This window comes from Salmo salar, chromosome ssa06 (assembly GCF_905237065.1).
Source record: "Salmo salar chromosome ssa06, Ssal_v3.1, whole genome shotgun sequence".
Taxonomy (NCBI): domain Eukaryota; kingdom Metazoa; phylum Chordata; class Actinopteri; order Salmoniformes; family Salmonidae; genus Salmo; species Salmo salar.
In genome coordinates, this window is record NC_059447.1 from 32,772,858 (window position 1) to 32,785,297 (window position 12,440).

The 12,440-nt window shown below is 41.5% G+C and overlaps 1 protein-coding gene across 1 annotated transcript in view; it reads right to left on the minus strand.

Moving 5' to 3' along the window:
• Positions 1-12,440, minus strand: part of LOC106607063 (ubiquitin carboxyl-terminal hydrolase 43) — an 86,719-nt gene that overhangs the window by 23,797 nt on the left and 50,482 nt on the right. Inside the window, exon 7 of the mRNA XM_045720322.1 lies at positions 5,952-6,114. Within this exon, the coding sequence (XP_045576278.1) occupies positions 5,952-6,114 (163 nt within the window). The remainder of the gene's footprint in view (positions 1-5,951; positions 6,115-12,440) is intronic.

Below are 12,440 nucleotides of genomic sequence, written 5' to 3' on the forward strand. Positions count from 1 at the left end.
GGACAGCTGATAAAACTGAGGAGTATTTCTAAAAGTTTGAAAGAAAGTTATTCAAAAACCTCTAAATAACATATAATTTCTGTTCTCAAAGTGTTAATAAAATCTCCCAGGAAAACTTTCAAGGAACCAGAGTAAAACATTCTCAGAACCTCCCTGCAACCTAAAAATAAATGTTCCCAGAATAGGCAAAATGTTCCCTTCTGTTCTCAGAACGTTGAAAAAACATTCCTTTTTACCAGTCACAAAACGTATGGCTTTGTTCCCACAACCATTGTGAAACCAAAAACAGACATTCACTAACCCATAACTTCCAGGGAACCACATTTTCTAGCTGTGCAGTCTTTGGAATAAATTGCAAAAATAATGCAGAGCTCATATCTCTTAATAATAATTTCACGCTTATGGCAGAGTCAGATTTATTTTCATCTGTCAGACCAAAACAAATGAGAAAGTTATTTGATCCAAAAAACATTTGACACTTGTGATAAGATCATCCAATGGAGACTATGAAATGTGTCAGAATTCCCACAGATCCGCATCGCATCTCTCTCCTCAACAGGCAATTTTTCTGCATGGAAATATGGGTCACATTTTGATTTGTTTGTCCTGTTCCACACTGTGCATAATGATGGGATCACTAGGAAAGAAACATCTAAGCAAATGCAAAATACATAAAATCAATATGGGTGAGGTGGCCTGCTACAAACAGGACTGGATTTCAGACTATAATGTCTAGCAATCTGGCTTTGAACGATCTCAGCGAGGAACTCACTTCTAAAGCATGCCATGTCCAGAGAAGATATGGATTAGACAGCAACTCTTAGCTCTTTTACTAAGTTATATGGAATTGTTTTAAGAAGGTCATACCAAGGTTAATTTAGCTATTTGATCTAGAATTGTATTTGGCCTTACTGCTATTAGCCCATACAAATGCTTTGAATAACAGGTTCGCTACTTGGAACAACAGATAGTGCCCAAAAAAATTCCAAAGGAAGTTTGTTCGGAAATGGCTGTCCTGCATCTTTGATAGGTATTTAACCCCTTATTTTTGGCACTAAACAGTCTCCATATATACTGTAATTCCAGAATTATTTTCAACTGGTACCGGGAGACCTTCAGACGACTCATGTTGTGGGCAACTGATACGTACGTGAGAGTCTCAGCTTTCAAAAGAGGGGTCATATTAGTGTGTAGACCACCAAACTGCTCAGACGCTACAGACAGAAGTTGTCAAATCGGCTGTAGCAACTTCAGATAACTTCCAAGACACGTGTAGGGGTCGTAGAGCAAAACGGACAACATCATCGTGTTCGTGAAAGTCTCATGTTTTGTTCGGATGCTAAAGACGATTTTGTGAGAAGACCAATTTTCGCTCTAGTGCTGTTACCTATCACTGCAGATGCGGAAGTGCGACACCGCGGATTGAGACACATCCAATGCAAAATGACTGACATCTCTAGTTTAAACTAATGTTTTATTATACTAATTAGATTCATCAAGAAGGTCTTCAAAAATATATTCACTCACTTTGGAGTTGACGGTTAAACAAAGCAATGACACTGAAATGGAAATGACACACTGTGCTGGTTAGAGGAATGTTCCTGCAAAACCTATTCCCTGTAGGACAATAAGAGAAAGACAAAGAGTGCAATCCACATGTCATTTTCTCTGCACACAAATATCTTCACCCATCACCTGATGAGACAGAGACAGGTCTGAGCCCACTTGGGCACACACTGGTTGAATCAACATTGTTTGAAGGTAATTTTTCAACGTATTGTGGTGTGGAATAAACCTGGAAATACATTGGATTTAAAAAAAAGTCATCAACCAGTACTGTTTTCATCTCATTTCAACCAACATTGAAATTAGGGTAAGACTTCAACTTAAATACATTGACTTAACTTTACTAACAGGTGCTTACATCAATCTAATTTCAACATACTCATCAGAACTATGTATAGGTTGAAATAGTGTTGAAACTTCTAGTTTTTTTCTTCCTATATTGAAATTATGTTGAATTTTAGATTTGATTAGACATATTTTATTTTATATTGTTTCAATATCAGTGAGAACAAGTCCACCATCCAGATGCCTACCTCTATATACCCTGCTTAGCAAACAAGCTGTGTTTGTTTCAGCTGAACTATCATGTCAACACATTTAGACATTGATCAGCTTTCATACTCCTTTGTGTAGACTACCTAAATAACATAGAATAGTCGAAAGTTACTCTAACTTTTCATACCCAAGTTGTATGTGGAAGTAAATTCAGAGTGAGGTTGGGTTTATGACTACATTGACATCTGATTTGCCCAACAAAGGACACCATCATTTCAACGTGTAGCTAGATATACTATCATTAATCCATGGTTGATTGGATTATGGGAAGTTTAGAAGTAGTTAGCCCTGTAAATAGGATGTCAAATTCCTGATAAAACACTTTTACATTTGGATATTGTCTTGTATATGAAGGACAGCTGGTTGATTTAAAAATGGTTTGTTATTAAAATGTTGGATTCACGTCTCCATCTCAACAAAAAGTCTATGTTGAGAATATGACTAAATCAGCCCTCATATACAAGTAAGAGTCAATGTTTAGGCACGGGTTTTTGGACTGTGGCGTCACATTTTATTTCAATATACCTCTTTATTTAGGTCGATAACATGACGTTGAAACAATGACATTGATTCAAACATACCATTTTACTATCAACGTTGAGACAAGGTCAAATAAAATGTCTAATCAAATTTGAAAGTAATTTAATTAATTTAATTTCAACCACCCAAGTGTACAAAACATTAGGAACACCTTCCTAATATTTAGTTGCATGTCCTTTTGCATCCAGAACAGCCTCAATTCCTCAGAGCATAGACTCTACAAGGTGTAGAAAGCGTTCCGTGGGGATGCTGGCCCATGTTGACTTCAATGCTTCCCACAGTTGGATGGGCCATTCTTGATACATGCGGGAAACTGTTGAGCATGAAAAACCCAGCAGCATTGAAGTTCTTGAAACACTCAAACCAGTACACCTGGCACCTACTACCATACCCCATTCAAAGGCAATAAAATATGTTGTCTTGCCTATTCACCCTCTGAATGGCACACATACATACACAATCCATGTCTCAACTGTCTCAAGGCTTAAAAATCCTTCTTTAACCTGTCTCCTCTCCTTCATTTACACTGATTGAAGTTGATTTAACAGGTGACATCAATAAGGGATCATAGCTTTCACCTGGATTCACCTGGTCAGTCTATAGCCCTATTTGCACGGACTAGTATTACTATAGAATGTCGGTTATGTAATAATTACCCCAGCATGTCCGTTTTTCCAGTGGGCGATTCTGATGGGATTAGTTTTACCAAACTGCCCCTGTAATATTTTTTTCCCTCATTCACAATTGACCATTATGACGAAAACCTGGAGGCTCTTCTAGGCGTGAAGATATTTCAAATGTCTAGGGATAGCCTAACATTGGCCTTCAGTTCGAGAAAGTCAAAATAATAATGCATACGTATTTGGCAGTTTATCAATTAATTGGCACAATATCGTCCACTTCATATTTTAAAAGAGAAGTATTGGCACTAGGAAAGTTGATATGAAAAAAACAGGATTCATCTGTAGGTTACTTGTATAGCACATTGTTTTAAGCATCAATTTGTTCCCACGTTCACATCCTAAACACGATTCGCACGGGAGAAGTATTATCTGAGGACCTTGGAGTTTGCTGAAAAACAGTAGGTTTTTAGGGCAGGGGTAATAACCTTCCTGCCAAGTAAAAATTACTGACATGGTAGATTCGGGCGGGACTAAAATTACAGAAGTGGTGATTTGTGCTTGTGCACATAATTACATTACCTGAGCACCTCCAGTAAAACGTATCCCGTCGAATAGGGCTTTAGTCATGGAAAGATCCGGGGTTACTAATGTTTTGTACACTCAGTGGTTATTGAATATGGGTTGAATTTTTTTTACGTTTCTGTGGAATTAATGCAATTTCAAAGTATACATAGTTCTGATGATTATGTTAAAATTAGATGCATGTAACAACCTGTTAGACAAGGTATTTAAAGGAAAAATCCAACCAAAACCATTAATTCTTTTAATTTACAGTGTTAACTAACATTAATATGCGAGAAGAATACTTTTTGGTGAACTAATGTTTCATTTTGGCGTTATAACAAGGTTGGCAACAAAATGGAAAATCGTTGTGGAAATGTGTTGCAGCTCAAATCGACTACAAAATCCACATGCAATGGTTTCTCTATTGGCTGGCTGGCTAGGTAACTAGCTATCAAGCAAGAAAACATAGCTACACACAATAATACCAAAGACAATATCAGCATGTGCAGTAGCTAGTTAGCTGTAAAATCGCCTTTAAAAAACGGCACTATCAATTTAGGAGTCTACAACCTCAGCATGTTCAACCTGCAGATCGATGTGCCTCACAGAGTGGAGTCTGACATTCTCAACTGCAGATATACTTTTGAGGAGATGGGGAAACGTTGCCCATGCTATGTCTATGGTACAGGCCGGTGCATTCTGGGTGATTCTGGGACAAGGAGCGAATGGGAGTCAATTGGGCGCTAGCTCAAAAACCAACACTAGCACTAATTTCGTCAACAAGAAGTACAACATTACAAATATTTCCGAGATGTGAGATAATTAACTTGCTACCTGTAATATCGTATAGCTTTGGAATCGTGACATTAGGTACTTTAGATGAAAATAGGCACATTTCTCGACTTTGAGAAGGGATTGCGTGACGATTAGCTTAGCAACCGTGTGACACAGCATGACAACGTGAACGCGAATGGTCGACAGTCTGCTGGGTGGGGCGTTATACGTTCCTTCATTCCTTTCTTTCATATCTCTGGTAACGGCACTATGCAATGCACCCTGGATTAAAGAGGCAGACAAATAGGAAAAATGGGCTAGACCCTCTATTAAATAAAACATTTCTCGAGGTAGGAATATTGCAAAAATATAACCAATGGCTCATTTAAGACTAGACATCCTCCCGTGTTATGACATCGGCCATTATTGAAATCTAACATGTATGATAGACGTTTTCACGATCTAAAAGTCCTATTCCAGTGTAGTGAGAGTGACTTTATCACAGTGCTACGTCATACCGTCCGGATTACTGCCTGCTTGAACGCCAACAACTCAGATGCACATGAAAACATGAAAGGACCCAGGAAATTGATAGAACATCACTCAGGGATGCACAAAAACAATATAACATTCAAAATGGGTGAACCTTACCTTTAAATTGAAGTTTTACACACGTTTTTATGTTTACAACTCTGGTTGAAATTAGATGAAAACAGTACTGGTTGATTACTTTTTTCAAATCCAATATATTTTCCAAGTTGATTCCACATCACAAATACATTGACAAATTACGTTGAAACAACGTTGATTGGTTGTAAAGTTTGACATCTGACACCAGTGTGTGCCCAGTGGGAGGGTTAATCAGCAATGTTGAAGCATGGGAGAACGCTGAGAGACACTAAGCCTTCTGGATGGGATTGGATTTCTCATGGCTGACTCTGTGAGGTCTCCTGAGCGAGTATTGATCCCTCCCTGCTGTCGGGCTGGATGTCTGATGGATTACTCCATCGTGTCAGATGTCAAACTTCACAACCATTCAGTTGGAGACTCGCCTCTCAATTAGATTGACAAGAAACTCTTAGAGGCTGTGACTCATTGACTGTGGCTCATTCAACTGTCACATGAGATAGTAGAGGCCTTTCTGTGCTGCATATTTCCCCATGTTTTCCTACTTTCCCAAAGTCGAATAAAAAGTCTATATTTAGAAATTAATCATGACCTTATGTTGTAACTGTAACTTTCTCTTTCACTTCTGAGTGACAGTATGAAGAGGTGAACAACACCAACCGCCCCTTAGATCCCAGAGTTTGTTTGAAACAGTCACCTAACCTGACAGCCTGCTGGGCATTCCAGGCGGCGTTGCACACCAGCAACAGGATCTTCACTGGCACACCATGGTTCAGGAACTCTGATGACAAAGTTCCGGATGGAGGTAACCTTTGACCTTCGGGCCCGGAGGAGTACGGTGAGGACGGCAGGCTGTGGTGGTACCCTGCAGGAGAGGAGGAAAGAGGGAGCAGACAAGAGGGGGGGTGGGAAAGTGAAGGAAAGTTAAATATAAGACTTGGCGAGACATTCTATTTGGGGAGGAGCGAACCAGAAGGGAGAACAGATGGAGCGGGCGCTGCAGACTCTCCCAGCAGGAGGTCTTATCTGATGCAGCTTTTCACTCCTGGTGGGTGCCAGCACTTCTCACCAGCTAACTTCTCTTCCCTCACACTGTGGAGTGTGACTGAGCAAAAGCCTGCTGAAATTACAGCACTCACAGACGTGACATTAGCAGATGCTGTGTTACTAACCTCATCCCCAGGCTATTGCGCACAGCGCATATAAGCCTGGGATATCAACCACTCAAAGTTGGCCTTAGTGGGAGTGACCATAGAATTATATGCGAGTGATTCTATGGCAAAGTATTTGTCATCATTTCATTTAAGCAAATCTCATGTGCTTGTGGTGTGGTGTGGTGTGCTTGTGGTGCTGTGTGCTTGTGGTGCTCTGTGCTTGTGGTGTACTAGCGTACAGGGGAGGGTTAGGGGGAAGATGTGGGAGATGATTGGTTGGTAGATTAGTTAGATTAAGCCAATGCCTATGTGCCAGGAGTTTCTCCCAGCTCTATGTTTTGGCCAAGTTTGACGCACTGGTCCACCAGACTCTATGCACATTTGTGCAGGAGTGTCTGGGAACGAGATTACCAACCTAGACAATGCCAACCTATCAGGCGGCACTGGCTCCCCAAAATACTTGGTGATAAATCACATGGTAAATAGGACTGTAGACAGAAACGAGCAGCTATTGATTGGCCCGGCGACAGTGTTCTCCCAAAACCACAGCGTTGTATTAAACACCGCTGTTTACACCCATCCAGTTCACAATTAATCATCGCCAACGGTGAATGTCACGCTTGAAGGTCCCAAAGCCACCAAGATCCTGAGTGTGCAAATATCCCACCATTCAATCCAGCCACACCACAGGTCTAATACCAGGATATAGGAGAGTGGAGGAATGCATGGAAACAAAGACCTATTCAATATCAATCAGACACTTCATGTAAACAGCTCTGATATGATATGATAGAGCCCTGACCCAAGAGTGAACATAATGAGGAAAAGTATTACTGCCCTTCATTTATTCATGTTCAAGTAATGAAGCAGCTGATCAAACTCTCTTCAATCATGTTCTGCAATTTACATAAGTGTTGATCGCTGTGAGGATGATTTATGTAAAGAAGCCCTTCTTTAACGACTGGTGAAACGTTCAGAATTCAGCAGTAAAATGCAGAGGTCACCTCATGGACTGTCCCCATGTGATTGATGCTGGGTGGGAGGAGGTCTCTCATCAGTCATTAAATCAAAGGGTATTTCTTTATGTTTGGGCATCAGAAATGTTTTGTTTCAAGACATCTCCCCCAAGGTCTTTTCACTGGTCTTTAAATTACAACCAGTTTCCTACCTTTAGGTTGATGTCAGCTTTTCAGAATGACGGATGGAGAGTGTCAAAATAACCCACAGCAGATTCCTGTAGATACACAGAAACTTCAACTTGTACACACACGCATGCACACAAATGTAATTTAATATGCCTGTTGATTGTAGTCTCCTGTGATGAGTGATATGACTCTCTATAAGATCATGGAATAGTTGTGTATTCACTCTCCTGTAGTCTAGGGTTATGTCTGAGAAACACTTTCATTTTCAATTCCCTGACAGATGTGAAGGACAGGATGAGCCAGCCTGAACACTGTGAAAGCCAGTAATTAAACACCTCTGCCCCCAAAGAGAACCACTTCAATGACTGGATTAGCATGGTCAGGTATTGACTGGTTCCGAGAAAGCCGTGAAGCCCTATAGCGAAGACAGACACCAAACTGACCACATACTGAGACGTCAGTGATTACTAGGGCTGTGGCGGTCATGAAATTTTGTCAGCCGGTGATTGTCAAGCAAATAACTTCCGGTCTCACAGAAATGGACCGTTAATTAACATAAACACATTCAGCATCTCCTGGCTTCCACACACAGCCTACAAGCCACTGATGCAGACCTTTGGAACATCTACATTTTAAAAAGTCTAATAAATCCATGTAATGTAGCCTACACCTTCACAATAAATCCATAGCCTACACCATCACAATAAATCCATTATGTATTTTAGACAGGTCGAAAGAAACAGGATATGAAGAAAATAGTCTATTTCAGAAGAAAAGAATAGCATACTCTGAGTTGTCCTTATGTTAGGTCCTGATCTGGCTATGCCAAATGGCTGTGGGCTACACTAGTTCATTTAGCAGACAAGATTCGCTTAGAATTTCGTGGCATTATTTTATAGTGTGAATAAAATCTAAAATATATTTTCTCTAAAGGATTTTTGAGGGAGTGCGCACATGCGGCTATTCTGTGTTGAGCGGTTAACAAAGAAACAGGTCTTCCTATATGCTTAATTTAGAGTTATTTATGAAACTTTAGTTGTGATCAAAACGTATAGAACAACGTTTGTATTTTTAATACAAGGCTGCATGATGCCACTAATGATTATTTGAAAAAAGTCACATGAAAGGCATGAGCTCGGCTTTGTCATTTGCGCAGGCTGTGCACATTTAATCAAATCAAATGTTATTAGTCACATGCGCCGAATACAACATGTATAGACCTTACTGTGAAATGCTTACTTACGAGCCCCTAACCAACAATGCAGTTTAAAAAAATACAGATAAGAATAAGAAATAAAAGTAACAAGTAATTAAAGAACAGCAGTAAAATAACAATAGCGAGACTATATACAGGGCGTACCGGTACAGAGTCAATGTACATGTAGGTAGAGTTATTAAAGTGATGATAACAACAGAGTAGCAGTGGTGTAAAAGGGGGGTGGGGGGGCAATGCAAATAGTCTGGGCAGCCATTTGGTTAGATGTTCAGGAGTCTTATGGCTTGGGGGTAGAAGCTGTTTAGAAGCCTTTTGGACCTAGACTTGGAACTCCGGTACCGCTTGCCGTGCGGTAGCAGAGAGAATAGTCTAAGACTAGGGTGGCTGGAGTCTTTGACAATTTTTAGGGCCTTCCTCTGACACCGCCTGATATAGAGGTCCTGGATGGCAGGAAGCTTGGCCCCGGTGATGTACTGGGCTGTACGCACCACCCTCTGTAGTGCCTTGCGGTCGGAGGCCGAGCAGTTGCCATACCAGGCAGTGATGCAACCTGTCAGGATGCTCTCAATGGTGCAGCTGTAGAACCTGTTGAGGATCCGAGGACCCTTGACAAATCTTTTCAGTCTCCTGAGGGAGAATAGGTTTTGTCATGGCCTCTTCACGACTGTCTTGGTGTGCTTGGACCATGTTAGTTTGTTGGTGATGTGGAAACCAAGGAACTTGAAGCTCTCAACCTGCTCCACTGCAGCCCCGTCGATGAGAATGGGGGTGTGCTCGGTCCTCTTTTTCCTGTAGTCCACAATCATCTCCTTTGTCTTGATCACGTTGAGGGAGAGGTTGTTGTCCTGGCACCACACGGCCAGGTCTCTGACCTCCTCCCTATAGACTGTCTCTCATTCACAATTTGACAAGCACTTGATAATGCCTCGAATTTCTTGGCGTCATCCCCTTCGTGTGGCCGTAATTCCCCTAAAAAAAATCCATGTCTTTTGAGGCCAATGGCCGTTGTGCCCTTGGGCTGAATATAATAATTATAATTCCCTTCTCCCGGCTGCGTGCTCCGAAATACCTCTCACTCTCAAGGCTCTCTCAGATAGCTCAACTCTTATTAGCCAATGCCCGTCACGTGATCTATCACGCCCTGATCTGTTTCACCTGTCTTTGTGATTGTCTCCACCCCCCTCCAGGTGTCGCCCATCTTCCCCATTATCCCCTGTGTATTTATACCTGTGTTTTCTTTTTGTCTGTTGCCAGCTCATTTTGTTTGTTCAAGTCAGCCAGCGGTTTATGTCTCAGCGCCTGCTTTTTTCCCGTCTCTCTTTTCTCACCCTCCTGGTTTTGACCCTTGCCTGTCCTGATTCTGAGCCCGCCTGCCTGACCACTCTGCCTGCCCCTGACCCTGTCTGCCGCCCGGTACCGTTGCCCCACCTCTGGTTTACTATCCATGCCTGCCTTGACCTGTCTATTACCTGCCCCCGTTGGTATATTAAACTATTGTTTATTCAACGTGGTCTGAGTCTGGGTCTTACCTTCATACTCGATAGTGATCGGATCTTTCTCACAAGCTACAAGTGAAGACAGACACATCAGGGACGCAACTATGCGTCCTTATCCAATTCCGACTTGGACATTGAAGATATTAGAAGAACTGTCCATATTTACTTTTCGAGTAGGCCTAATAAACAGCAAAAGCACTAGCTTATGTCAATCTACTATCCCCCATAATACAAAAGTTGACCGATTCTATTCTGTGCAAGAAATAAATATTCCAAACACAATCTGGGACAGTTGTGGGATGCGATAGATCCCAAATTAATACAACCACTAGCATTCAAAAAAAAAATTTAAGCATTGAGGCTGACGCAACCGATCAGACTGTTTAGCTTAAAATGTTGAGAAAATGTTTGGCTATTTCTTCACATTATAAGTGCAGTAAAGCGCACACGGCAGTAGGCTATACACGCGAATGTTCCAAAATGCAATCAATTAGCGGGAAAACACTAGTGGGAAAACACCATTCTCAAAAGTGTGATTATGCATGTAATGCTTTTATGATAAAGGTGAATTTTTATGGTGAAAATGGTCTTCCCCAAACTTGAAACTCACGTACTGCGTACAGTATGTATGCCAGTTAGGCTCTACACCCCTTGTAAAGCAGATTAATATGCTTCATTTTAAGAAGTTATTTGGCCACTTTAGTTGTGATACAAACCGTATCAAAAAATATATGCCTATGGACTAAGCTACATGAGGTGCGAGACTATGACTTGAAAAAGTAAAAAAAAAAGGCACGAGCTGTTTCTTGCCTTACTGCACAGCTGGGCATCATTCACAAGTGATAATATATAAATCACAATTGATAGGCTAATATTGTCACCCATCAGACTGTTCTTGATTTAATTTTGTCTTTACATATACTAAATAATATATGTTTGAGATTTGTTTTGATTTAGAATGGACCATTATCATCCACCGGTCTCGAAACAGGGGCAGGGGGGAAAATGGACGTCATCTATGCACTTAAATAACGAATGGAGGACACTTTTCCCGTAGTTAATTTTCATGCCAGCCAGGTAGGGTATACTCCTGTTGTAAAGATAAGAAATGTGCTTAATATTAGGAAAGTTGAGAAATAAATATAGTAGGCCTAGCCTATAGAAAGCTGATGGGATCCTCCTCTTTTTAATAGAGGCCATCACTCTGTTTTAGCACGCAATAGCATAGCCTCAAGATATGTTGCGCAACATCAGCTCATTGGCTCTCATGAAGTGTTTGATTAGATTTTTGATTACATTTGCATTGATGTCAGAGTGATTAGAGGGACAATATAGTGCTGAGTACCAGGCAGCTTGTCATGCCTGCTCCCCCTCCCTGGTGCCAGACTACCCGTCTTTACACGCACCTGTCACCATCATTACACGCAGCAGAGCTCATTGGACTCACCTGGACTCCTTCATGTGGTTGATTGACCCTGTATATCTGTCTGTTCCTCGGTGGTGTTCCCTGTGTCCGCATTAATTGTTGTTATGTGTTCCTGTCCAGACGCTGTTCCTGTTCTGTTTCGTGTCCGTCAGTTATTACACCTTCACTCCCTGTACCTGCTTCCTATCTCCTGCGTCGATCCTTTCACAGTTTGTAAGTTTGGTAGGCTACTAATAACCATCAGCAGCATTGGAGGGTGGAGAAGCCTAATTACCGTGTCTAAACGGTCACGTGGAATTTGACTGCCTTCATGACTCGTGACCGCCGGTGTGGCGGTAATACAGTCACCGTAACAGCCCTAGTGATGACTTTATGGCATTCGTCTCCTCCACTGAGTGACCTAGTTAGCCAGGCTTCTGAATGTGTCCACACTGAGGAGCCTGAACTAATTATTGGGCTTTTCAAACAAGCGTTCCACATCAGTTCCACCTAAACTGGAAGCCCTGGCTGTTAGACAGTAAATTGCAGCACATGTGGAAAGTCCCACTGATGCCCTGACAGGGGGAACTCTATGGCCTGGCAGCCAGGCAGCATACTGTATTACAACCATACTATATTAGAGACACAATGGACAAACCATGTCACGGTGGGCTGCAGGGTCGACAGAGTTTGGATCAGTCATTGATTAGATGAAGTCATGCAATCTGTTATTAATTTCCTTAATATGAGCCTGATATGAACAACCAAGACACTG